Here is a 25,986-nt window from a genome sequence, read left to right as displayed (position 1 = left end):
GGGGTTCTGTTCACTATGAGAGCTGGCTATGACAGAGCTGTATCAGTTTCAAGGACCTGTAAATTAAGGGTGACTTGGTGATGGGATACCAGCCTCTGTATTTCAATCATTTGTATGAGTTATTTCAATTTTTTTTTATCCTACTAAATTCTAGAGAATATAGGGCAAGTCTTCTCCATCTCTCAAACATAGTTGAAGCAAAGGATACATTACAGAGAAACTGAATGAAACACATTAGAGAGAAAAGAACATAAACATGTGCTGATAGGGTTAAGTGGCGATGAGTGAGAAGAAACTGGTGTGGCATTAACCGAATGGATTGAATAACCTATATCAGTGCTGTAATTCCAGGTAATCATGGTGAACATAGCCACAAGACTATTTGTCCTCGTAGACTTACCCTGGTTAACCATTGCTGTCTCGATGATCTCCAGAGTCCGATCATCATCACACAAATCATAGGGCATGTTCCCATCTGCATTGACTGCCAGCAAGTCAGCTCCCCTACAGAAACAGAAGTGAGAATGAGTAACGTGAACTCTGAGTTCAAGTAAATACTTTACTTGCAAAGGTGTAGCTGCCTTGCTCTCCATCAAAACCTGATAAAAGTAAAAATATCTCTTTGTACCGAAAATCCCACCCTACAACATCAATGTCCTTTCCCGTTCAGACAGGACCAAGTTTGCAGTCTGCATCCTCTTGCTTTATTTTCATTTTGCGACCTTCCTCATTCCATCAAACTTAATGTAAAAGTTAACATATTCACAGCTGTTTACCAGGACATTGAATATAAGGGAGTGTTTAATGCAGTGTTAGGGCTGAGTTTATTCTGTCAATTAAATCAAATCAATAAAATTAATAGAATTTATATACAAGTTTATTTCATTTAGATTTTTAGATTTACCCCTTACCCCTACATTTACCCCTTACCTAACACTACGGGCAATTTATATAGACCTCTGTCATGTTCCAGTTTTTTGGAATTAGTATCCTAATATTTCATAAGGTAATTAAGAAAAGTGGGTATTCCTCTCAAGGTTTTGACTTAGCAGTAAGTATTGGATCCAGGAAACAGTACTAATCAGAAATCTTGTCAGAAGTCACATAATACCAGGTATAGTCCAACAGGTTTAATTGAACTCAAAAGTTTTCGGATCACTGCTCATTCGGCAGTAGTCTGAAAAGTTGTTTTTTCAAATAAACCCGGTGTCATGTGACTTCTAACTTTGGCCACCCCAGTCCAGCACCAGCTCCTCCACATCAGAGATCTTGTGACACAGTCATCACAATTCTTGCCTGAGTCAAAACAGAACCCAATAGCCAAGGAAGGTATGTTAAGTATCAACCTGCAAATCATTTCAATTCAAGTCAACAACTATTGGTAAGAGTGGGAGAGAGTTTTGGTTAGCCAGGTTAGACTGAAATGGGAATTTAAGTGAGACTTTGAGGTTTGGATGTTTCCTCCTCTCATGTCAAGGCAAAAATAGACTGACCGTTCGATGAGGATTTTGACGAGGTTGGTGTGTCGACACGTGGCAGCTGCATGCAAAGGCGTCCACAGCTCATTGTCCTTCGCATCCACATTGGTGCCATGATCCAAAAGCAGCGTTACCATCTCTTCAAAATTATCAATACAGGACTGGAAAAGAATCACAAGGCATTAAAGAGTGACCAGCACAAGAATGAAAATGTTTCCTTGGAAGTGTACCCAATATTACTGCGCCGCAACACATTTGTTCTGAGGATATGGGCGATGCTGCCAAACCTGCTTTCACTACCCATGTCGAGCAGTGGTGAGCCATTTTATGCTTTCTTTTCTTCTTGCATTCATTCATTCATGGGATGTGGGAATTGTTGGCTGGGCCAGCATCAGTTGCCCTGGAGAAGGTGGTGGTGTGCTGCCTTCTCAAACCACTACAGTGATTAGATTACTTACAGCGTGGAAACAGGCCCTTCGGCCCAACAAGCCCACACTGACCCTCTGAAGAGCAACCCACCCAGACCCATTCGCCTACATTTACCCCTTCACCAATTCACCTAACCTGCGCATTTTTGGACTGTGGGAGGAAACCAGAGCACCTGGAGTAAACCCACACAGACACAGGGAGAATGTGCAAACTCTTCACAGACAGTTGCCTGAGGCGGGAATTGAACCCAGGTCTCTGGCGCTGCGAGGCAGCAGTGCTAACCACTGTGCCACCGTGCCGCCCACACGGCCTTTGAAACAACCTGTTAAGCATTTCAGAAGGCCTTCACACTCAAGAACATAATATGAAAATGCAATAATATACAGACCAGATCAATGGCTGATCATTTTTGATGAAGGACAGCAGTTGGATTTTTACTGTAATATAATACAGGTCGTTCTGCTATAATGCACATGTCATTAACACAAATTCACAATAGCACGATCAACGAATTGAGGAAACAAATTGTTTCTAAAGTGCCAAGTTTTAAAGCATGTACTGGTTATAATGTGATTCCAGCCCAGTAGTTTTAATGGTAACGTTATTACACAATTTTCTTATAACACGGGATTGCTTAAGAATGGAACTACTGCATTATAGCAGAACTGACTGCAAAACCATTTTTTTCTGGTAGCAGCACAAATTAATTTAGTTTCACTCTGTGTCCTGGTGGATTAATACCCACAACCTCTGATTGCTACTCCAAAGACGTAACCATTTTACCCTATCACAACTTGGCAATCCCGGGATTGTGCAATGTATGTATTCATCCACACCCAGCTGGGCGTTGAACAGTACCTAGGAATGCATCACCTTGGACATTAACCAGCTAATAATTAAAAACAATTCAGGGATAAATAAACATGTTCTCAGGCTTTTTGAATTGTAGCATTACCTAAAGCAATGGATTAGCAACATGTTACTAAATGCACCATGAGATTTGCTGCCTAATACAACACTAATGTGTACACAGACTAACTGCAGGGACACTCTTTTGGTTTCATCGGGTTGTATTATTGCTTATATTGCTTCACATTTAAGGATATAAAGAGTGAGATTTTTGTTCTGTATGTTTAAGCAGTTTTAAATACTGAAGGTTGACAGAACAAGATCTTTCCTGCAGGTATTTTATTAAAGTTGGTTTCTTCTATCCTTCCCTTTCATCCAATAGGTGTGATTGCCCACTGCCAGACCCACAAAAACTGACTTCAGTAGCTGGTCACCATGCTGCACATGGGCCACACTTTTTTTTTATTTTAATGCTCTTCTGAGAAGGAGGAGGACATAGAACATTACAGCGCATTTCAGGCCCTTCAGCCCTTGATGTTGCGCTGACCAGCGAAATCGATCTGAAGCCCATCTACACTATTCCATTCTCATCCATATAGTTATCCAATGACCATTTAAATGCCTTTAAAGTTGGCAAGTCTACTACTGTTGCAAACAGATGAGGCTTTTCATTACGGCATGATTGAGATTAAGAACTTTTAGTGCAGAGAACGACAGCTACAAAGTGTACATCAGAGCACATGGGAGCAGAGACATACTAAACCATTGCACTGCCTATTCATTAACACAGCCTTAGAGAATGCAGAAGCACAAGTCTTGCACAATGGAAAAACTGCACATTAACAAACAAAGCATTCAAATAAAGAAACCCCTCAGGGATTGAAAACATGTGCCTATTCATCATTTATTTTCCCCTTTCAACCATATGTCCTTAAGCAATGATCTTTCTGTTGAGAAATAACTGACAATATATACGTTTGCACTCCTTCTCAACTCTCTTGACCCTCTGTCTGCTCTCCAATGCTCTCCTTTAACCTCTCCTAGGACTCCCATATAAACTCTGCGCAATTTTTCACCTCTAAAACTATGTGGAGGTGGAATATTGGATTGGGGGAGCCAAAGTCAGAAGTCACAAGACACCAGGTTATAGTCCAACAGGTTCATTTCAGACCATAACCTTATGTTGTGTGACTTTATGACTTTGTCTAAAACTATCCTCAAAGCATATTCCTTCAATCTATTGACCTAATACTCATTCAGTGAAGCAAGCGCCAATATTTTTCTGTTAATGCTTCAGTGAAGCATCACTGGGACACCTTAGTATGTTAAAGGTACTATATAAATGGAAGTTGTTGTTGTTTTCATTCAAGGTGACGAAATAGGAAATGTAACATGTTTTCATATTCTGTTTGCCAGTTCCAGCATCACAATGTCTGGGCAGATATAGCACGATGCCCATGGGTCTTAGACATTGGAACCCTGGCGTTTCATAACTTCCTCATATTGATAACCAAGTTACCTCTGGGCACACCAGACATTACGCTACCACATCATTCACTCTGATTCACTAAGAACACCATGTTACTGTTACACCTGCTTTCTCTAAAGTATCCCTTATGCTACATACATCACCTCTGCTTGTTGCACCTAAATCATACACTTTACAGCAGAATGAGTCCTCCCGAATCCCTCTAAGTTAGCTCTGTGCTCTCCACATGACATCTCATTTATAGTTGCGAACTGTCTAAGACTGCCATACAGAATCAAAGAACAAGAGGACACTGCTGCTAGCATTCTGGAGAAAAATCACCGATACAGTGGAAAAAGATAGTTATCCTTTAATCCCCAACTTCCTTTGAACAATTCTGCTTATTAATTACAAAAATATTAAAAGATGATGGAAAAACTGTTCGATCATAGAGTATTAGGCAGGTTGGAGGCCAAAAGATGTTAACTCGAAGGACAGGGTCAATTTTAATTGCTAATCTTACACTCACCATCACAATTCTACCTTCTCTGCCTACAACAGATTGTCCATGTACCCTGTGTGCTGACCTGCTAGGATTTAAAGAAGAAAATTTCCATAGAGTGGGAGGAAACCATGGAGGAAATGCAGGCTCTCCCTGCAGAAGTACTACTTTCGAATGATGACTGGGGGCTGGATTTTGGTTGCATATGTAGTTTCGGACTTTTAAAATGAGACATACAATACAAGCTTTTAAACTACCAGAACAACCAAAACTATTAAATGTCAGTTTTCAGTTCCTATTGAGGGATGCAGTGTTTCTTCATGGTTGAAAGAGATTGTCCACGATAACTAATGACCGTCCACTGAATACTGTATTGTAGTTGTTTGTCTATCAGTTAAAAAGGCACATTTTAGGGACTGAAGACAGTACCTTTCATATAATCTTCTTAATGTTCCCATGATTTTTCTCCTTGGTTGCTCATAGCAGCATCCTTTAATTCAAGGCAGCTCCCGGACAATCTTAGGGAATTTACAACCACAGGTAGTCAACATGGCTTTGTGCGTGGGAAATCATATCTCACAAACTTGATTGAGCTTTTTGAGGAAGTAACAAAGAGGACTGATGACGGCAGAGCGGTAGATGTGATCTATATGAACTTCAGTAAGGCATTCGACAAGGTTCCCCATGGGAGACTGGTGAGCAAGGTTCGAACTCATAGAATACAGAGAGAACTAGCCATTTGGATACAGAACTGGCTCAAAGGTAGAAGCCAGAGAGTGGTGGTGGAGGGTTGTTTTTCAGACTGGAGTCCTGTGACCAGTGGAGTAGCACAAGGATCAGTGCTGGGTCCTCTACTTTTCGTCATTTATATAAATGATTTGGATGTGAGCATAAGAGGTATAGTTAGTAAGTTTGCAGATGACATCAAAATTGAAGGTGTAGTGGACAGCGAAGAAGGTTACCTCAGATTACATCAGGACCTTGATCAGATGGGCCAATGGGCTGAGAAGTGGCAGATGGAGTTTAATTCAGATAAATGCGAGGTGCTGCAGATTGGGAAAGCAAATCTTAGCAGGACTTATACACTTAATGGTAAGGTCCTAGAGAGTGTTGCTGAACAAAGAGACCTTGGAGTGCAGGTTCATAGCTCCTTGAAAGTGGAGTCACGGTAGATAGGATAGTGAAGAAGGTGTTTGGTATGCTTTCCTTTATTGGTCAGAGTATTGAGTACAGGAGTTGGGACGTCATGTTGCGGCTATACAGGACATTGGTTAGGCCACTGTTGGAATATTGCTTGCAATTCTGGTCTCTTTCCTATCAGAAAGATGTTGTGAAACTTGAAAGGGTTCAGAAAAGATTTACAAGGATGTTGCCAGGGTTGGAGGATTTGAGCTATAGGGAGAGGCTGAATAGGCTGGGGCTGTTTTCCCTGGAGCGTCGGAGGCTGAGGGGTGAACTTATAGAGGTTTACAAACTTATGAGGGGCATGGATAGAATAAATAGACAAAGTCTTTTCCATGGGCTGGGAGAGTCCAGAACTAGAGGGCATAGGTTTAGGGTGAGAAGGGAAAGATATAAAAGGGACCTAAGGGGCAACTTTTTCATACAGAGGGTAGTATATGTATGCAATGAGCTACCAGAGGAAGTGGTGGAGATTAATACAATTGCAACATTTAAAAGGCATCTGGATGGGTATATCAATAGGAAGGATTTGGAGGGTTCTGGACTGGGTGCTGGTAAGTAGCACTAGATTGGGTTGGGATATCTGGTCAGCATGGACGGGTTGAACTGAAGGGTCTGTTTCTGTGCTGTACATCTTTATGACTCTATATATTTCCTAATTTCCATTGCTGATTCAATTCCCTGCCTCATCTCTCTTTTCCCTTCATATTCTCTTTCAAACCTAACTTGCTGACCAAATTGGGGTTGGTTAGCTCAGTTGGCTGGACAGGTGGTTGACAATGCAGACTAATTGCAGCTGAGATGAGCACGAAGGTTTCTCCTTCTCAACCTCTCCCTCCTAAACCATCACCTCTCTCTAATGAGAGAGTGGTCTGGTAAGTCCATGGTAGCTTTACATTGACCAAGCTTTTTAATCCTGATCTTTCCTCATCATTTTTTCTGATTACACCCCTCTAAAGTGGCTTGGGTAGTTTTACAATGTTAAGTCCTAGCTGTTGTTGCCAGCAAAGAGAGCACCTACTCACTGCACCCAGGAAAACAATAAGGGGCACACCTTAGATCTCACCACCCTGCAATGTGTCAGGGAAAAACATAACTAACCTGCCACAGTTCACTAACCCTTTACATTCAACAACTTCTTGTATTCGTTTTTAATGCTCTTTGAAGGGAAAGGCTGATATATGTTTGTGTGTTTGTGTGTGTGTGTGCGCGCGCGCGTATTGGGGGGTGGTGGTGCATTCTGCAGATTTTAAAAGCAATCACTTGCCAATGTGGCTACTTTATTAAGGGGATAGAAGGTGTGATTCAAGCATTATCAAGAATTAGGGGAATTGCATTACATTAGATACAGGGACACAGAGCCAGGAAGAGCCAAATCTGTCACTCTCTCCTGATATAAACATTGCATTTCTCCCACAATGAGTTACGCCTGCATCACTGGCGAATGATTTGTAATGAAGCAATAAGCCGTAGCATCTTAACCTCAAAAAGAAGTTACTGAAAAGATGCTTACTCGCTGAATATTAGCCAATGTCACCATGAGTCATTCAAGAAAGGAGCCATCTAATCTGAGTTAACTTTGCCTGTACCTTTTGTCAGTATCCAGCCACAAGCATAATACCTTAAGACCATAGGGTATTACCAAGCTCCAAGAAAGCTCAGAAAGTCTGACAGAGTCTCAGAAACTGCCCTGAATTTAGGAGGACAGTGTACGTCATGGAAGTTCGGGATATCACAGGCAGCTCATTGCTGAAGCTTCCATGACATTGTATCATTTGCATTGAGCCTGGCAAAACATGCAAGGAGGTCCCACCCACTCTCTGGCAGTGATTTCTGAAGGGAAATTGCAGTCTGTTGCCAATGCTGATTGTGAAATTGTCTGACATTTCTACAGTAACACAAAAGCACTCTTCCCTACCTCCCACCAAGTCACATTTGCATACTTCATTCCCATCTTTCAGCTTAACATTTCTGCACTCTTTGCCTGCAAGAAGTGAAGCAATCTCCTAGCACCCAATTCAAACAGCCTCCCTTCTGTCTCCAGCCCATCCACCTCCCAGGGGGCAGTATCTTATTATACTGGGTGTCAGTACTGTCAAGAGAGTATGTTGGATTCCTACCACCAATCCTGTTTATTGGTATTAGTTGAGCTATTGAGAGAAAGTGGAAGAGGGTGTCCACACAACATACTCAGTAAACACTGGCTCAGTCTTGACTAAGTAGTAAAGATTTATTGCAGATTATCTAATAGCTAGTTACACCATCTCTAAGATATATAATTGACTCTTGTGAGACATCTGTCTCAGCTTAAAACTAAGTCTAAATTACTACCTTAGCTACATACTATTAACACTAAAAACAATCATATACACACCCTGGTGAACATACAGGGAACATCAACAGCACTGGTTAGCTCCTTCAAAGGTACAGTCCTTTATAACCTGATGGGCGGGGAGCTCTTGTGTTGTAGTGATAATTCCCCTGCCTCTGAGGCAGGAGGCCTTGGGTCAAATCCTACCTGCTCCTTAGATGTCTCATATTATCCCTTAACAGATTGTTTAAAAATGCCCATTCTTATGAGTGGAGTTTACTCATGATGTTAGGTAACCCTTTCAGGTCCGAACTGCTTTTAACAATAAATGGTCTTTGAATGAAATGGGAGTGCACAACACTATTATTATCTAAAGTATAACAGTTACTCCCTTTCAAAAAGTGCCCATTGACCGTGAAGTGCTTTGAGAGGCCAAGTGTACTTTTTATTCATTTGTGGACTGTGAGCATTGCTGGTTGGGTTAGTATTTATTGCCTGTCCCCAGTTGTCATTAAGAAGGTGTAGGTGAGCTGCCATCTTGAATCGCTGCAGTGCACCTGCTGTAGGTTGATACACAATGCCCTTAAGGGAGAGAATTCCAGGATTTTGACCCAGCGACAGTAAATGAACGGCGATATATTTCCCATCTGGATGGAAAATGGCTTGAAGGGGAACTTAAAAGTTGTGTTGCTCCCATATATCTGCTACCCTTCTCGATGGAAGTGATAATTGGTTTAGAAGGTATTGTCTGATGAGCTTTGGTGATTTCTGCAGTGCATCTTTACAGAGTTCACAATGTTGCTAAGGAGCATCAGTGGTGGAGGGAATGGATGCTTGTAGATGTAGTGCCAATCAAGCGGGCTGCTTTGTCCTGATGGTGCCAAGCTTCTTGAGTGTTGTTGGGGCTGCACTCATCTGGACAAGTGGTGAGTAATCCTTCAGGCCATCAAAAGCACTATCTAACTACAAGCTTTTTCTCATCAAATAAGCTACTGATTTCATTTCAAATAAATTCTTTGGAACCTAGGATTTTGATTTCTTTACTCCCTTATTTCATTTCTGCTTGTTCCCATACTTGAGTCTGTATTTATTACTGCTACAATTTTAAGAGAATTAGGTTGTGGTACATTTGTCACTCAACGAACTTTACTTATTACATTCTGTCAGAAAGACTAACATCGGGCAAGTTTTTAAACTTTCAGTCAAGTGATAAACAATCGAAGTTTAATTTCCTAATGTTAAAAAATAGAGTTTGATCGCTAAACCAATGGTTTCTTTGATTAGATTTGATTAATGAGATTTGATAGATTACTCAAAATCATGAGGATTTGAGACAGAACAGATCAGAAATAATGAGTCCATTGGTGGAAGGAGCACAAAGCAGAAGGCACATATTTAAGGTGATTATCAAAATGAATAACAGAAACTTGAGGAAACACCTTTCACGCAACTAGTGATTATGATCTAGGTTGCATCATCTAAGATGGGGTGGAGGCAGACTCAATAGTGGATTTCAAAAGAGAATTGGTTCATTATATTCACAATTAAAAAATTGCTGGGCTACTGGGAAAAGTTTGGCATCGGTGAATTGCAATTCCAGAGAGCCAGAACAGTCACAATGGACCGAATTGCCTCTTTCTCTACTGTAACCATTCCATGACACTCTGATCTTAACTCTTTTTGCGGTGCTTGAGACCATTAAGTATTTCCAATAGTCAAATATGCAAGGTAACTTAAAGGAGCCAACTCACACACAGAATCGTAGAATTAATACGGCACAGGAGGAGACTATTTGGCCCATGTGACTGTCCCAGTCAGTGTGGGACTTTCAGGTGGCTTCACGTTTAGCAGTTTAGAGTGACCAATGGTCCAAACCCTATTTTTATCTTTATTTATATTTCTTTGGATGGGAAGTTAAACTAAAGTGGGTGGCATGGTGGGTCAGTGGTTAGCACTGCTGCCTCACAGCGCCAGGGACTGGGTTCGATTCCAACCTCGGGTGACTGTCTGTGTGGAGTTTGCACATTCTCCCAGTGTCTGCTTGGGTTTCCTCCGGACGCTCCTGTTTCCTCCCACAATCCAAAGTTTTGCAGGTTAGGTGAACTGGCCATGCTAAATTGCTCATTGTGTTCAGGGATATGTAGAGTAATAGGGAAGGGAAATGGGTCTGGATTGGATACTCTTTGGAGGTTCAGTGTGGACTTGTTGGGTCAAATGGCCTATTTCCACACTGTAAGGATTCTAAGAAAGGCCTGCCTTCCATTTCAAAGAAAGAGGGAAGTTCCCATGGCACTAGTTCAAAGAACAGGTGAATTTTCCCTGGAGTCTTGATCATTATTTGACCCTCAAATAACATCACTAAATCAACTAAAGGTTGGAGTGGATTCAGTACACCAGCTGACTGGATGGAAAGGGCTGTGCAATATTCATCTGGGTGGAATCTATGTTTAAAGATACACACGTACTGGCATTAGTAGAGATAATGTGGTGCATTCACCTACCAACCCTCAGTCTCTTGATGTAAAATGAACATTTGAGAGAACATCTAGTGATTATGAGATCAAACTCTGGTATTGAGTCTGCATTTTCAGGAGAAAGGAAACTATTGAAAGGGAAAGAGTTAACATTCTAATTTTCTGCAGGCTGGTCCCACACTCTAACATTCACTATAAAGGGACTCCAGCAAAATAAACCAACAGGTAGGTCCCATGAATGTTCAAGCCAAAGGAATGGAACATCGCAAATTGTTTACTCATTCTCCGATTAGTGTTCAATGATAAAAGCTGATGTGGACAGTCTCTCCATGTCCTATTAAAACACCACCAATTTTTCGTTCTCCTTACCAACATTTTAAACTGTACAACAGTCCTTTTGTCTCCAAACAATGGGAGAATTAAAGGCGAAAAGGAAATTTACAGAAAGAATCTGTGCTAATTCTTTGCAGACAAAGGCAGCATTGAAGGAAAGGCAGAATCACACTGTGCCAGGATGCAATGTTTTACGCCCTCTTGCACCATCACGCAGCTGTGCTCTTTATTCTTTTCCCACCTCATAAGTAGTTGAGGAAGCAGAATGCAAGTAAATGTCATGCTGCTTCTTAGTAGTGTGTGGCTTTGAACTGACAGGCTGCGAGGTCACAGCAGAGTCAAGGTTATGTTATTCAGTCAGCCCCTCATCCATTTTCCCTATCCCTCCTGTGGCCAAACCTGAAGCTGTGCTAAATGTTTGCCTCATCATTTATATAAATGATTTGGATGGGAGCATAAGAGGTATAGTTAGTAAGTTTGCTGATGACACCAAAATTGGAGGTGTAGTGGACAGCGAATTACAATGGGATCTTGATCAGATGGATCAATGGGCTGAGAAGTGGCAGATGGAGTTTAATTTAGATAAATGTGAGGTGCTGCATTTTGGGAAAGCAAATCTTAGCAGGACTTATACATTTAATGGTAAGTTCCTAGGGATTGTTGCTGAACAAAGAGACCTTGGAGTGCAGGTTCATAGCTTCTTGAAAGTGGAGTCGCAGGTAGATAGGATAGTGAAGAAGGCGTTTGGAATGCTTTCCTTTATTGGTCCATATATTGAGTACAGGGGTTGGGAGGTCATGTTGCAGTTGTACAAGACAATAGTTAGGCCACTGTTGGAATATTGCATGCAATTCTGGTCTCCTTCCTATCGGAAACATGTGAAACTTGAAAAGATTTACAAGGATGTTGCCAAGGTTAGAGGATGAGAGCTATAGGGAGAGATTGAATAGGCTAGGACTGTTTTCCCTGGAGTGTCGGAGGCTGAGGGGTGACCTTATTGAGGTTTATAAAATCATGAGGGGCATGGATAGGATAAGTAGACAAAGTCTTTTCCCTGCGGTGGGGAGTCCAGAACTAGAGGGCATAAGTTTAGGGTGAGAGGGGAAAGATATAAAAGTGACCTAAGGGGCAACCTTTTCACAGAGAGAGTGGTACATGTATGGAATGAGCTGCCAGAGGAAGTGGTGGAGTCTGGTACAATTACAACATTTAAAAGATATCTGGATGGGTATATGAATAGGAAAGGTTTGGAGGGATATGGGCTAGGTGCCAGCAGATGGGACTAGATTGGGGTGGGATATCTGGTCAGCATGGACAAGTTGGACCGAAGGGTCTGTTTCCACGCTGTACATCTCTATGACCTATATCTACTGCCTGATATGTCAGATCACCATTGGCACATTTTAGATTTTAGTTAAAGCTGATAAATACAGCAAGGCTTTTCAGCAAAGGAAAGCATGACCATAAGAAATAGGAGCAATAGTAGACCACTAGGGTCATACAGTCATAGAGATCTACAGCACAGACACAGACCTTTGAGTCTGCTGGTAAAAACAACCATCTAACTATTCTAATCCAATTTTTCAGCACTTGGTCCATAGTCTTATATCCTTGGCATCACAATTGCAAATCTAAATGCTGCTTAAACGGTGTGAGGGTTTCTGCCTCTCTTACATTCAGTCCATCTCGTCTGCTCTGCCATTCAATGAGATTATGGCTGATCTGACAATCATCAACTCCACTTTGCTGCATTAATTTGCTTACTGATCGAAATATATGTCTACTTCAGCTTTAATTACCATGTCCCAGCCTTAGCAGTTCTCTGTGGTAAAGAGCTCCACAGATTCACTATCCTCTTAAGAGAAGAAAGTTCTCCCATTCTCTATCTTAAATGTCCTACACCTTACTCTGAGGTGATGCCCTCTGGTCCTAGACTCTCCCACAAGGGGAAACAACCTTTCTGCATCTGTCAAGTCCCTTGAGAATCTTCCGCATTTCAATAAAGTTGCCTCTTGTTCTTCTACATTCCAATGAGTACCAGTCCAATCTATTTAACCTTTCCTCATCAGACAGTCCCTCCATACCTGAAATTAACACAGTGAACATTCTCTGGGCTACATTCTTTTACTGTGTGGATAGTTTGGAACCCAACACTGTCCAGCGCTCACAAGCGGGAAGAGTGCTGATGAAAAACCTGTACCTTCCTTGACAGCCATGATGCAAATAAGTGAATGCTTCAGACCACTGACCTTTCCATCAGAACAGTAAGCAGCCTCAAACACAGATGGAATTCTGCTAGCATGACAGGGGCCTTATCAGTTGGCTGGAGAGCTGCCAAGAGAACCAGGCCTCCTTGTCCGGGGTAGGCCTGCCAAGTTGCACATCAATCAGTCATTGGTGAGGCCACCCGCAGGTTTTCTGCTGGAATCAAGACTCCAGAGAGGCAGGCCCTTCCCAGTGAGAGCTGCATCATGGAGCATCTCAGAATCACAGAGGATACAGGACCAAGATAAGTGATTAGTTGGGTGTTGGGGAGGATGAGGGTTCATGGGTCAGAGGCCACTGAGAGAGGGGGTCGGGTGTTCAGAAGCAAGGATAGCTTTGTGCGCCCGGACTGCCTGCGCCACTGCATGCCACACTCAAAGCAGATCAGGGGGAGGTAGAGACGGTCACGCATCTCCTTCTGGAAAGTGCCTTTTTTAAGGAAGTCTGCAGAGAGATGCAGTGGGTTTTGTTGAGGTTCGTTCCGAGCAGCCCCATGACATGGGACTCTGCTCTATGTTCTGTTCACCGGAACGCACACCGAGACAAACTTTGACTGCACCTGGAGGACCATCAACTCGGTGAAAGATGCTCTTTGGTCTGCCTAAAACCTGTTCTTTGAGGAGAAAGTGAGGTCTGCAGATGCTGGAGATCAGAGATGGAAATGTGTTGCTGGAAAAGCGCAGCAGGTCAGGCAGCATCTAGGGAACAGGAGAATCGACGTTTCGGGCATTAGCCCTTCTTCAGGAATTCCTGAAGAAGGGCTAATGCCCGTAACGTCGATTCTCCTGTTCCCTAGATGCTGCCTGACCTGCTGCGCTTTTCCAGCAACACATTTCCATCTCTAAAACCTGTTCTTCCAGAGCAAGGAGTTCACCTCCTGAGTGTGGCAGCCGGGCACTTTGCAAGGTCCAGGATTATGTGCTGAGGAATGCATGAAAGCTTGGGGGCAGCTCAGACCACTGTCTGATTATTTCCTTCCAAAATACAATGGGAGTCCATTCAGCTTTCAGAACCTCTCAGTGCCTCAGATATATATAAATATAGTGTTGCACACAGGTAAGAAAGGCATTTGGTTTATTTGCTGGATAGAGTGAAACTCCAGTATTTGTTTGTTTCTTCTTATGCAGAGCTGAACTGATAAGGTATATTTTTAAAAAATATCAAGCAGTGTGAATCTCAACGTGCAGGTCTTTGCTGGCTGTCCAAGCCCTCAATCAAGTATCAATTGTCCCTCACCAAGGGAGCCACAACCTCCGCTTGTCTGCAGTGGTTGGCCCTACTCAGTTTCTTACTTTGCAATACAGAGGAACCTCAATTATCTGAAGGACTCAGGTGGGGAGTATTTTGTTCAGTTAATCGAATTCCAAATAATCAAATCCCTGATAATCTAGGATCCTTTGTTTCCTTAACTTACAGCTGCATAACTTCAACAACAGTACATTAACATCCTTAGGTCTTCCCTAACTGGCCACTTAAGGTCCTCAATTGACACTGGGGTGAATGGGATAACCATACACCTCACTACAATGGGTTTAATTCCAGTACTGGTGACAAGAAGGGTGGGATTTGGTTGCATTAAATGCCTTTCCCATCTCCAATCTTGTCGTCTCTAGGACCAGAAGATTCCATCCAACATTCACTCTCTGCTCTGCCCTGCCTGACCCGCTGACCGTTTTCAATACTTTTGTTTTGATTTCAGATTTTAAACATTTCCAGCAATTTGCTTTTGTATGAAACAATGAAATACTGGCTCCTATCGTATGAATGAGGTGGAGAAAGTGAGGACTGCTCATGCAGATGCTGGAGGGTCAGAGTCAAAAAGTATGGCGCTGGAAAAGCACAGCAGATCAGGCAGCATTCAAGGAGCAGGTGAGTCGATGATTCGGGCATAAGCCCTTCATCAGAAATGATCTCTATTTATAACCTCATATCAAAGACAGCTAATACTCCACCAGTCTATTTGGACGGATGATGAAGCTATGAACTTATGGCTCCCCTACTGAGATAACTGTAGGTTGTGGAAAGCAGCTAAGCATTTATAAGGTTCTCTTTGTGTAATGTCAGGACACAGCATCTGTATGTATTGAAACAGAAGTTTTCCAACCTTTTACTAGCACAGACGGCTAATGTGTTAATTTTTTAAGTACCGGTTATTTAAATAACTTTGCAGGCTGACAGTTCCACAAACCTTATCTGTGCTTTAGTACATCTCCTGCAAAGATTCATAACCTCCACATTGCAGAGTAAAGCTCCTTGTTATTGAAAAAATGGGAATTGTTTGAACTAAGCATCATGTTTGATTGGACCTTCCAAGCTTGGATTTCCCCAAACAAGAGTCATGCTCAGTTTCTTCACTCTTATTGACAAAACGGAGTTTGCTTAGAAATGGGAACTGGGACTTCCACATCTAGATGCTACCCACCACTTTGGATACTCTCCAGAGTCACTGTGACTCTCGACCACAATCCTCTGTCTCTGTCAGGAAACACAGCAACATTTTGTATATTTAACATGCTTGTAACAACAGCTTGTATTTATACAGTGACTTTCACATGGTAAAGCTTCTCAAAGTACCTTGTAGTGAAAGAGTACTGAAATAAAATTTGACACAGAGCCACAAACCAAGAGGAGTCCTCAAAGAGGTAGTTTTAAGGTGTGTCTTATAAAAGGAGCAGGAGGTAGAGAAGCCTAAGAATGAATTGGAAAACTTTCGGCCTAAATAGCTGAAGGCAAGGCCTCTAATGGTGGGACAATGAATATCAGAACTGAGTGACAGGCTAGAATTGGATAAATGCAGTCATTTCACAGATTGTTAAGGTTGGAGGGGATTACAGAGATAGGGAGGGAGGTGTAACCACGAACAGGTTTGCAAACAAGGGCAAGAATTTTAAAATTGAGGCAATGTTGGACCAGGTGCCAAGGTGGGTCAGCCTGCATGGGAGTAATAGAAACATAGAAAATAGGAGAAGGTGTAAGCCGTTCAGTCCTTTGAGCCTGCTCGGCCAATCATTATGATCATGCAATTCAATATCCTCTTCCTGCTTTACCCCATACACTTAGTTCTCTTTAGCCATAAGAACTATATCTAACTCTTTCTTGAAAACATTCAATGTTTTGGCCTCAACCGCTTTCTTTAGTGAAGAATTCCACAGGCTCACCACTCTCCAGGAGATAAAAAGAACCCATACATGGCATAAGTTAGGATGTAAAGAGTAGAAGTTTGAATGTCCTCAAATTTATTGAGTGGGGTGTGGGATGGAGTGGGGGTTGGGGAAGGTTGCAAGAGCGAACAAATTCTAGTTTTGGTGAGAAACTGCAGAAGAAATAGCCGAGGTATTAGAGAGGCACACAGAGAAAGTGGCGGTGAGTTAAATGCATCAAATGAGGAAACTGAAGGTAATGGTGAAAGAAAATAGACAGGCCAATGGAAGAAAAGCGTCTTCTTCCTGTAGCACTTTGCTAGAAGGTTGGCCTGACCCATAATGCCAAGATCACAACAGCAGGCTTGGCAAGGAGTCAGGTCCCAAACTCAGCCCAACTGCAATGGAAATTGAACTCCATGCTGTTGACACCGAGCTGATCCACAACAGCCATCCTGCTAATCAACAAACAGGAGGCTGAAAGAACACAGCAGCATTAGGAATAGTCTTGACCTGAAACGTTGACTTCTCCACCTCCTGATGCTGCCTGGCTTGCTGTGTTCTTCCAGCTTCCTGCTTGTCTACTTTGGATTCCAGCATCTGAAGGTCTTTTGGTCTCTAATCCTGCAAATTTATACCTCAAGAGTTTGAGTTTCTGTGGGCAACATTCAAATTTATGCTATGGTCTGGGGCTCTGGTTAATAATAGTTGGGGCTACAACTTCCTTTCCATCACATGCCTAGCCAAGGATCTATTGCACTCTGACCTCCTGCCATCAGCATTTGTTGGGAGGATTTGCAAACAGATCCTCAACATTTTTGTCCAGGATATGAATGCACCCTCCTTGGCCATCAAGTCTTGGAATTGGATTCAAACCCAGAGTGATGGAATCCAGGAATCACAGGCAGGAATGATACCCGCTGCACCACAAAACCTCCAAGAAAAGCATCAGTTAGACAGTGTGTACTGAGAAATGTATATGAATTTACTTGTTAATGTACAGAGATACTCAAAGCATATGGTATAGTCTGAGTTTTAGTTCATTGAGAATCTTATTTTTAATGACAGTTGGATTGAACATTAGTATACAAGGGGAGTCTGATATTTTGAGATACATGGTTTTGATTATTGTGGATAGGGTTTGATGGAGGCTTGGGTTTAAGTATATGAGAGTCTGATTTTTTTTTAATGCATGCAGACCAAATTAATTTATATACTGTATCACTAGGGAACAGTACACACAGTGTTGCAGCATGCACACAAATCTGGAGACATTTGGGATAATTTAGAATGCCTCTTCAAGCAGAAATGTTAATTAGAAATTAGAATGATTATATTGGAACATGTTCAGAATTACTGCATTAAATGATTGAATAACACAAGTCCTTCTAGTTGTAAGGCACTTCTACTCCCTATCCCATCTCACCGCAATTTGTATTGAATGGTGCCTTCCATGGGCGGCACGGTGGCCCAGTGGTTAGCACTGCTGCCTCACAGCGCCTGTAGACCCGGGTTCAATTCCCGACTCAGGCGACTGACTGTGTGGAGTTTGCACATTCTCCCCGTGTCTGCGTGGGTTTCCTCCGGGTGCTCCGGTTTCCTCCCACAGTCCAAAGATGTGCGGGTCAGGTGAATTGGCCATGCTAAATTGCCTGTAGTGTTAGGTTAAAGGGGTAAATGTAGGGGTATGGGTGGGTTGCGCTTCGGCGGGTCGGTGTGGACTTGTTGGGCCGAAGGGCCTGTTTCCACACTGTAAGTAATCTAATCTAATCTAATCTATAAAGTAAGTGTGTCCCATGGCACTGCACAGCCACTTCACATTATCAAAACAAATCTGATTTTGGGATTTAAAAAAAAAATTAGTTCATGGCATGTAGGCGTTGTTGGCTAGGCCAGCAGTTAACACATTTCCCTAGTTGCCCAGAAAGTATGTATTAAGAATCAACCACCTTGCTGTCGGCCTGGAATCACATGTAGGCTAGACCAGGTAAGGGCATTCCCAACAGGGCATTTTTCACAACAATGATATAGTGTTATTTATTCCAGATTTTAAAAAACAAATTGAATTCAAATTTCATCATCTGCCATGATGAGATTTGAACCCACAGCCCTGGATGACTAGCCAAGCGTTATTTACACATTACCGCCCCTCCACCACCACCCAAAACAGGTTTAGAGGAATGTCCCGAAGGAGAGGTTGAGGCAGAGAAATCCAGAGCTTTGGGCCTAAGTAGCAGAAGGCATGGCTGCCAATGATCCAGTAACTAGATATAAAAGAGACCTAAGAGGCAACTTTTTCACGCAGAGAGTGGTGCGTGTATGGAATGAGCTGCCAGAGGACGTGGTGGAGGCTGGTGCAATTACAACATTTAAAAGGCATTTGGATGGGTATATGGATAGGAAGGGTTTGGAGGGATATGTGCCAGGTGCTGGCAGGTGAGACTAGACTGGGTTGGGATATCTGGTCGGCATGGACGGGTTGGACCAAAGGGTCCATTTCCGTGCTGTACCATCTCTATGACTCTATAACTAAAGTCAGGAATGTCAGAAGTGGAGGAGTGAAAATTGCTCTGAGACTTACATGTCTGGAGCAGCTTGAGAGATAAAAGGGAACAGGGCCATGGGAGGAATTTGCAAACATGGGTTTTGTTGGACCAAATTCCCAGCTTGTGTATAGGCTCATTTTAATCTAGGACTTTCTTTAAATCAAAGTTGACAGTTCATTTCCAGGTGATAATTTGACCCAAAAGATTTAGGTTGCAGTTTGGAAACTGAAGTGAAATCTGAATTCTATTCACTCCTGGACACCAAGACAATATATCCAGTGGTTAAAAGCTAACCCCTTATTCCAGATGCTTCAAGTACAGAATCTGCAAACCATTAAAAAAAAAGTTCAATCACAGTTTAAATGTCTACCGTTAAAACTAATTGACAAATACACTTGCAGTTAATTGAGATTTGGGTTGCTTGATGAGTGTTGCTGAAGGAAAAGCATTGAAATTGCACAACATCCAATTGTGGCAGATGGGGGAACACAGATATTCTCAAGGGATGTCAACAGAAGCAAAAAAGCTGGGCTGCATTTAAAATCTCCATCACTGCTCAGACAGATCCAAATTTATTTAACTGTACTGTGCCCGATGGCATTCAGTTAAGTGGGATCCCACAAACCAGAGTAGCAGGCCTGAGGCTCTCTCTCTTATCACACTTTCACTGTATGGATCTCTGCACTTAACCCTGACAAAGCTAAGTTCTCTCTTTGAGTTAAGAGAAAATTGCTACATTTTTGTTAAGAAAGAATATTGAGGAGCATTGAACCAGAACGGGTAAATGGAGTTGAGATACAGAGTGGGTGGCACGGTGGCACAGTGGTTAGCACTGCTGCCTCACAGCACCAGAGACCCGGGTTCAATTCCCACCTCAGGTGACTCTGTGTGTGGAGTTTGCACATTCTCCTCGTGTCTGCGCGGGTTTCCTCCGGGTGCTCTGGTTTCCTCCCACAGCCCAAAAATGTGCAGGTTAGGTGAATTGGCCATGCTAAATTGCCCATAGTGTTAGATGTAGGGGAATGTGTCTGGGTGGGTTACGCTTCGGTGGGTCAGTGTGGACTTGTTGGGCTGAAGACCTGTTTCCACACTGTAAAGTAATCTAAAAAAAAATACCAGGGCATGATGGGACATGCTGTAGGGGTTAACTGGCCTACTCCTGTTTTTCTATGGCTATGTTTTTCTATCTACATTGGCTCACAATCCAGCAACATCTAGAATTTAAAATTCTCTTTCTTGTTTTAAAATCACTCCATCGTCATGTCCCTTCCTATCTCTATAATATCCTCCACCCCTCAAATCTGAGGTATCTGCACCATTGGAGCCTGGTCCCCGAAACACCCTCAATTTTAATTGCCCTGTTATTAGTGAGTGTACCTTCAGTTTCTAGGCCCCAGCTTCTGCCAATAATCCTCTACAACTCTCTATTTAATATTTAGTCCTGAATACACTCCCTAAAACATACCTTTTTGACTAAGTAGGATTTTATCTCCCACATGGCTCAGTGTCACACTTTGTTTAATAATGCACCATGAAGCAACTTGGAATGTTTCATTACATTAAAGATGCTATAGAAATAAGGTGTTGTGGTTATTTTAAAAAGTAAAAGGATGACTCAGCTCCATCCATCAACTAGAAAAAGAGCAATATTAGAAGAGATTTATTACCATCTTGTTGGTGGTCTCTGGACATGATTAAAAGATCAAGTTGGCATGGATATTTCAAAGAGTGGCAATTATCATCATGTTACCACTCCACTTGTGCATCTCGCTGACTCAACACTGCTCATGTCTTTTGGAACTTTCCACAGCTGAACTTTCCAGAAATGGTTAGTGCAGCAACCCTTGAAGATCTCTGATGAAGAGGTCCAGAATTGAAAGTAAGGCAGCACACAAAGTAGACAGGCAGGAGGCTGGAAGAACACAGCAAGCCAGGCAGCATCAGGAGGTGCAGAAGTTGACTTTTTGGGTGTAACCCTTCTTCAGGACTGGGGGTGGGTGTAGAGGGATCTATAGATAAAGGGGCAGGCGGAGTCAGGGTGGTGAAGTGGGGATAGGTGAAGACAGGTAGAGGGAGGAATGAATCTGGTTGGTGGCAGGAGAAGTGGAAGGTAGGGGGAGAGGCTGGGGAGGGAGTCAGGGGATGGGAAGGGAGGTTATTTGAAATTGGAGAACTCTGCATGTAGGCAGAAGATGAGGTGTTTGCTGTTTGGTTCACTGTGGCAATGGAGGAGGCCAAGGATGGTCGTGTCGGAAAGGGAGTGGGAAGGGGAAGTAAAATGGTCGGTGTCCGAGAGGTCTGGTCAGCCCCTGCGGGCCTGGCTGAGATGCTCGGCAAACCATTTGGAACATTTGGTCTCCCCGATATACAGAAGACCACATCGAGAGCACCTGATACAGTAAACTAGGTTGGAGGAAAGATACGTGAACTTCTGTCTCACTGGAAGGACTGTTTGGGGCCCTGGATGGAGGTGAAGGGAGTGTTGTACCGGTAGGTTTAGCATCTTTTCCATTTGCAGGGGAAGGTATCTGGGGGTTAGGGGGGAGGTTTGGACCATCGGTGCATGGTCCTTGTAGAAAGCAAAGAGGGATGTGGAGGGGACGTTGTTCTTGGTGGTGGCGTCTAGTTGGAGTTGGAGGATGTGTTTAAAGATGATGTGTTGGACACGGAGACTGGTGGGGTGGTAGGTCAGCACAAGGGGGATCGCTGTCTTTATTGCATTTGGGGGTAGGGGGGAGGATTAGAGCACTGGTACTATGAATGGAAGTGGTGTGGTGGAGGGCTGTCTGGATGACAGAGGGAGGAAAAGCACATTGTTCAAAATAGATGGCCACCTGGGATGCTTGGGAGTGGAATGTCTCCTCTTCTGAGCAGATGTGGCAACGGCAGAGGAATTGGGAGAACGGAGTTTTTGAAGGATACTGGGTGGGAGGAGGTGTAGTCCAGGTAGTTATGGGAGTCTGTGGGTTTGTAGTAAACGCTGTCTAGAGACTGTCGCACCATTAAGTTCTCCAATTTCAAATATCCTCCTGTCCCATCTCCCAACTCCCTTCCCAGCCCCACCCCCTCCCTCCCTTCCACCCCTCCCTGCCACCACTGGATTCATTCCTCCCATTGACCAACCAGGACATACCCTCCAGCTGTCTATACCTATCCCCACTTCACCACCCTGCTCTCACCACCCCCTTATCTGCAGTTCCCCCTACACCCACCCCCAGTTCTGAAGAAGGTTTACACTCCAAACGTCGACTTCTCCATCTCCTGATGCTGCCTGGCTTCCTGTGATCTTCCAGCCTCCTGCCTGTCTACTTTGGATTCTAGCATCTGCAGTTTTTTTGTCTCTAACCACATAAGACAGAACACAGCCTCTAGCTGCCAGATGGTGCGTTGAAAGATGCAGTCTTTGAATACTAGTGAATGTTAGAGTGTATGGGTGGATGCATGATGGATAAGGAGGGTGTTGGTGGATTGATGGCAAAATGAGCACAATGGGTAGTTTGAGCAGATGGGTTGAGTGGAAGTAGGGTTGGTAGGTAACAGGTACATGGGCCACAAGATAGTCAGGTCATGGAAAGGAGGTGGCTATCAATCATGTCTGATCAGGTGCTACTCATCTGCTCTAGAATATAGTCACACCATTTCCGAAGGAAAGTCAGGTCTGATAGGCAATTATTGGGTTTGGTTAAGGAGTATTCATCTCTAGATGGCGTACAGTTGTGGGGCCAAGGAATTATGTTTTCAAAAAAAGATAATGAGGTCAAGTTGGTTTAGGGAGCTACTAGTGGAGGAAGAGAGGTGATTCCACAAGATCAGGATGGTGACTGGGAGTTCAGTGGGACTAGTCAGAGGCAGTTTAGTTTCACTGACTAGGGCTCAGTTCTGGATAACCCAAGGATTTAGAATAGGTTTTAATCTGTTTGACGTTTTCAAGGTAACTATTGAGGCAAATATCATGGATCTGTCTGATGACTGTCTCCAACTCAGGGAGGGTCCAAGGGAACAAAGTGATTTCCCATCAGGAGTTCAACCTTCCTGGGCAGTTCACATTTTGGCCACTGTGGGTCATCAGGGCTTCTGCCGGATCCCAACAGACATCTGGTTCCGACTATCCAGAGACTGGAAGATCAGGCCCATTTGCTTTTCTTGTTAATGTCATATAGGGTAATGCTTTCTCTTGGACACCCATGGCCAAATCTTCCACTGGCCTCAAATAAATCTGGCCGGCACACTTCCGCAGTTCGCAAGCTGCACACCCATCCAACCTGAATGTGACCACCATCTTTGTCTGCTCAGATCAGGGTGAGGCTTATGAGCCTCCTGTAGAGTACGTGAGTAGTACAGAGTGGAGGCAGGCCAGTTAGAATGCCTCTGCTTCATTCACCAACATAGTATTCCAACTCTGGACGATAATTAAAAGCCCTTTAAACCTCAGGCCTGCACCCAACCCCCTTTCCAGCTTGTACCCTCTCAGACGACACAAATGCTTCCATTGACACTCTGCCAATATGCATCCTGTACAGTCGGCAGATTCCACACAGTATAAATGGAAATATTTTACTGTTTTTGAAACACACTCTCACCCCGTAAAATTCTTCATTTCATTCAGACTGGGGAGAAAAGACCTTGTAACACTTATAATCTCATTAGCTTCTAACAACAAACCAGAAACTACATGAAAAGGACATCTGATTCTACAATTTATGAAACTGTCGTGCATTATTAGAGGAACGAAACACCAAATGTGTTAAAATCCATTGGTACTTGAAAATAGCAAGATGGGTAGAGTGGAGGTACGAGAGGTAGCCAGATAATAGGTACATGGGCCATGGCAAAAGCAGTGATAATGGCCATAGCAGCCCTACTGATAGACTATGGTATTCCCTGAACAGGCTATGACAGAAGCTGTTCATTACAATTACAAAGGGTGGCACAGTGGCAGTGACCTGGGTTCAATCCCACCTTCGGGCGACAGTCTGTATGGAGTTTGCACATTCTCCCTGTGTCTGCGTGGGTTTCCTCCCACAGTCCAAAGATGTGCAGGTTAGGTGAATTGGCCATGCTAAATTGCCCATAGTATCCAGGGATGTGCAAGCTAGGGGGATTAGCCATGGGAAATGTGGGTTGCAGGGATTGGGTAGGGTGTGGGGCTGGGTGGGATGCTCTTCAGAACATCAATGTGGCCTCAATGGGCTGATTGGCCTGCTTCACATTACTGGGATTCTATGATTCTCAGATATGACATGGTTTAATGGACTTCCAAAATCCCATAGCACCAGACAAAAATAGAGTGCTCGAGGAAATTCAATTTTCATTTTCCTCCATTTAAAAAGAAGAATCTGGCCTCACCAGGATCAGTATATGTCTTATACAGTAGGCACTCCTGACCTGTGAAGTTGCCAAATAAAAATCTTAGTAGTCATAAGATATGATTAAAGGTAAAATTATTTAGTTTTACAGTTTATATTTTAAGACAATTACTTATGCGCTTGATCCATTTGTGTGAAGGTGTTTAATAATTACCTAGGTCAGTCTTTTTGGAACTATGGTGTTAAGCCCAGCAGGTGTCATGCAGCAGATGACAAAAGGTCTTCTGAAATATTAATGGAAATTTTTTACATTGTGGAGTTTTACACAGAAGAGGAAAAAAAAGAAAGCCATTAGCAGAATCTACGTTGAGCAAGTTTTTCAAAATTTAGGGGAAGCTTTTGAATTCAATATGAACAATACCTGACTGAAGTTAGATGCAAGAACAGTTTGTCCCAGAAATTGCAGCTTGTTCAGAGCAGTTAAAGAAATAAGTTACCTCAGTGTTAAAGCTTCCAACTTGTGAAAGCTTTCAGACCGAGTGTGATTGGTCAAAAAAATCTGAACTAGTTATTTAAAGCTGACAATGTAAGGACATAAGAACTAGCAGCAGGAGACGCCATTTCAGCCCCTTGGGCCTGTTCAGCCATTAGCTACAATCATGGCTGATCTAATTTTGACTTCAACCCTCCTCCCTTGTTTCCTGCCCTGCTCCTTACAACCCTTTAACCCATTGCTAATTTAAAATTTGTCCATCTCCTCCTTGAACTTATTCGTTGTCCTGATGTCCATTGCATTAGGAGGTAGTGAATTCAATAGATTCACAACCCGGTGAGAGAAATAGTTCCTCCTCATCTCTGTTTTAAATCTGCCACTGCAGAGCCTAAAACTATGCCCTTTTACTGAGCTACAAGGAGACTGAGCCACAAGGGGAACCAGCTGCTCTATGCTTACTTTGTCAAGCTCCTGTAGTATCCTATATACCTCAATTAGGTCTTCTCTCATTTTTCTAGACTCTACAGCGTATAGACCTAAACTGCTCAATCTCTCCTCAGAAGAGAAGCCTTTCAACTCTGGAAATAATCTAAGGAAGTCCAATATCTCAGCTGTGAGTCAAAGAAGATGATTTTGCAGCTTAGAGGCTAAGAGATAGCAAGGACAGATGATGGAGAGTCAGAGTAGATAGAGTGTGGCACTGAAAAAAGCACAGCAGGTCAGGCAGCATCTGAGGAGCAGGATAATCGACATTTCGGGCAGGACCATTCTTCAGCCTAGAGGGTCAAAATTGTAAAGTATTAAGCCAGTTTACAGATTTGACAGGGAAGGAAAGTTTCTCTGAATTAACTGTAAAGTGATGGTGTTAGGGAGGAGATGGGAGTTTGTTTTGCCAGGAGTGTGAAGTCTTTTAAACTGTGCTGTATGTAGATAGTTTAGCCTGTTTTATGCTTTTTTTTCTTTATTTTGTGTAATAAAGATCTGTTTTGTTGTTAAAGTCAAATCTGCAGCCTTGTATGTTTAAGTTCCTAGGAAAGACTGCCAGGTTAAATTAAATAAAGACCAACATTTGATCTCTTAAGCCAAGTTTCATTCTGGGATCTAACTTGTCCAGTAGTAAAATCAGCTGAGATGATAACAGTAAGAAAATTGGATTTCATCCATAAAAGAATTAAATGTGGTTATTTGTGCAGTGAAACATATATTCAGC

General features: G+C 42.9%; 1 protein-coding gene across 4 annotated transcripts in view; it reads right to left on the bottom strand.

Annotated features, from left to right (window-relative positions):
- Nucleotides 1–25,986, bottom strand: part of LOC122560245 (protein phosphatase 1 regulatory inhibitor subunit 16B-like) — a 202,541-nt gene that overhangs the window by 39,080 nt on the left and 137,475 nt on the right. For all 4 annotated transcript variants that reach the window (XM_087994771.1, XM_043710731.2, XM_043710732.2 and 1 more), the window contains 2 exons: nucleotides 1,494–1,639; nucleotides 401–504 (listed from right to left, as the gene is read on the bottom strand). In XM_087994771.1, coding sequence (XP_087850897.1) covers nucleotides 401–504; nucleotides 1,494–1,639 — 250 coding nt within the window. The remainder of the gene's footprint in view (nucleotides 1–400; nucleotides 505–1,493; nucleotides 1,640–25,986) is intronic.

The sequence above is a fragment of the Chiloscyllium plagiosum genome, unplaced genomic scaffold (genome assembly GCF_037043375.1).
Source record: "Chiloscyllium plagiosum isolate Xiang-an unplaced genomic scaffold, Cpla_swu_hap1 HiC_scaffold_15, whole genome shotgun sequence".
In the NCBI taxonomy this organism is placed as follows: domain Eukaryota; kingdom Metazoa; phylum Chordata; class Chondrichthyes; order Orectolobiformes; family Hemiscylliidae; genus Chiloscyllium; species Chiloscyllium plagiosum.
Note: the sequence above shows the minus strand (reverse complement) of the source record. Positions and strands in the feature narration are given on the sequence as shown.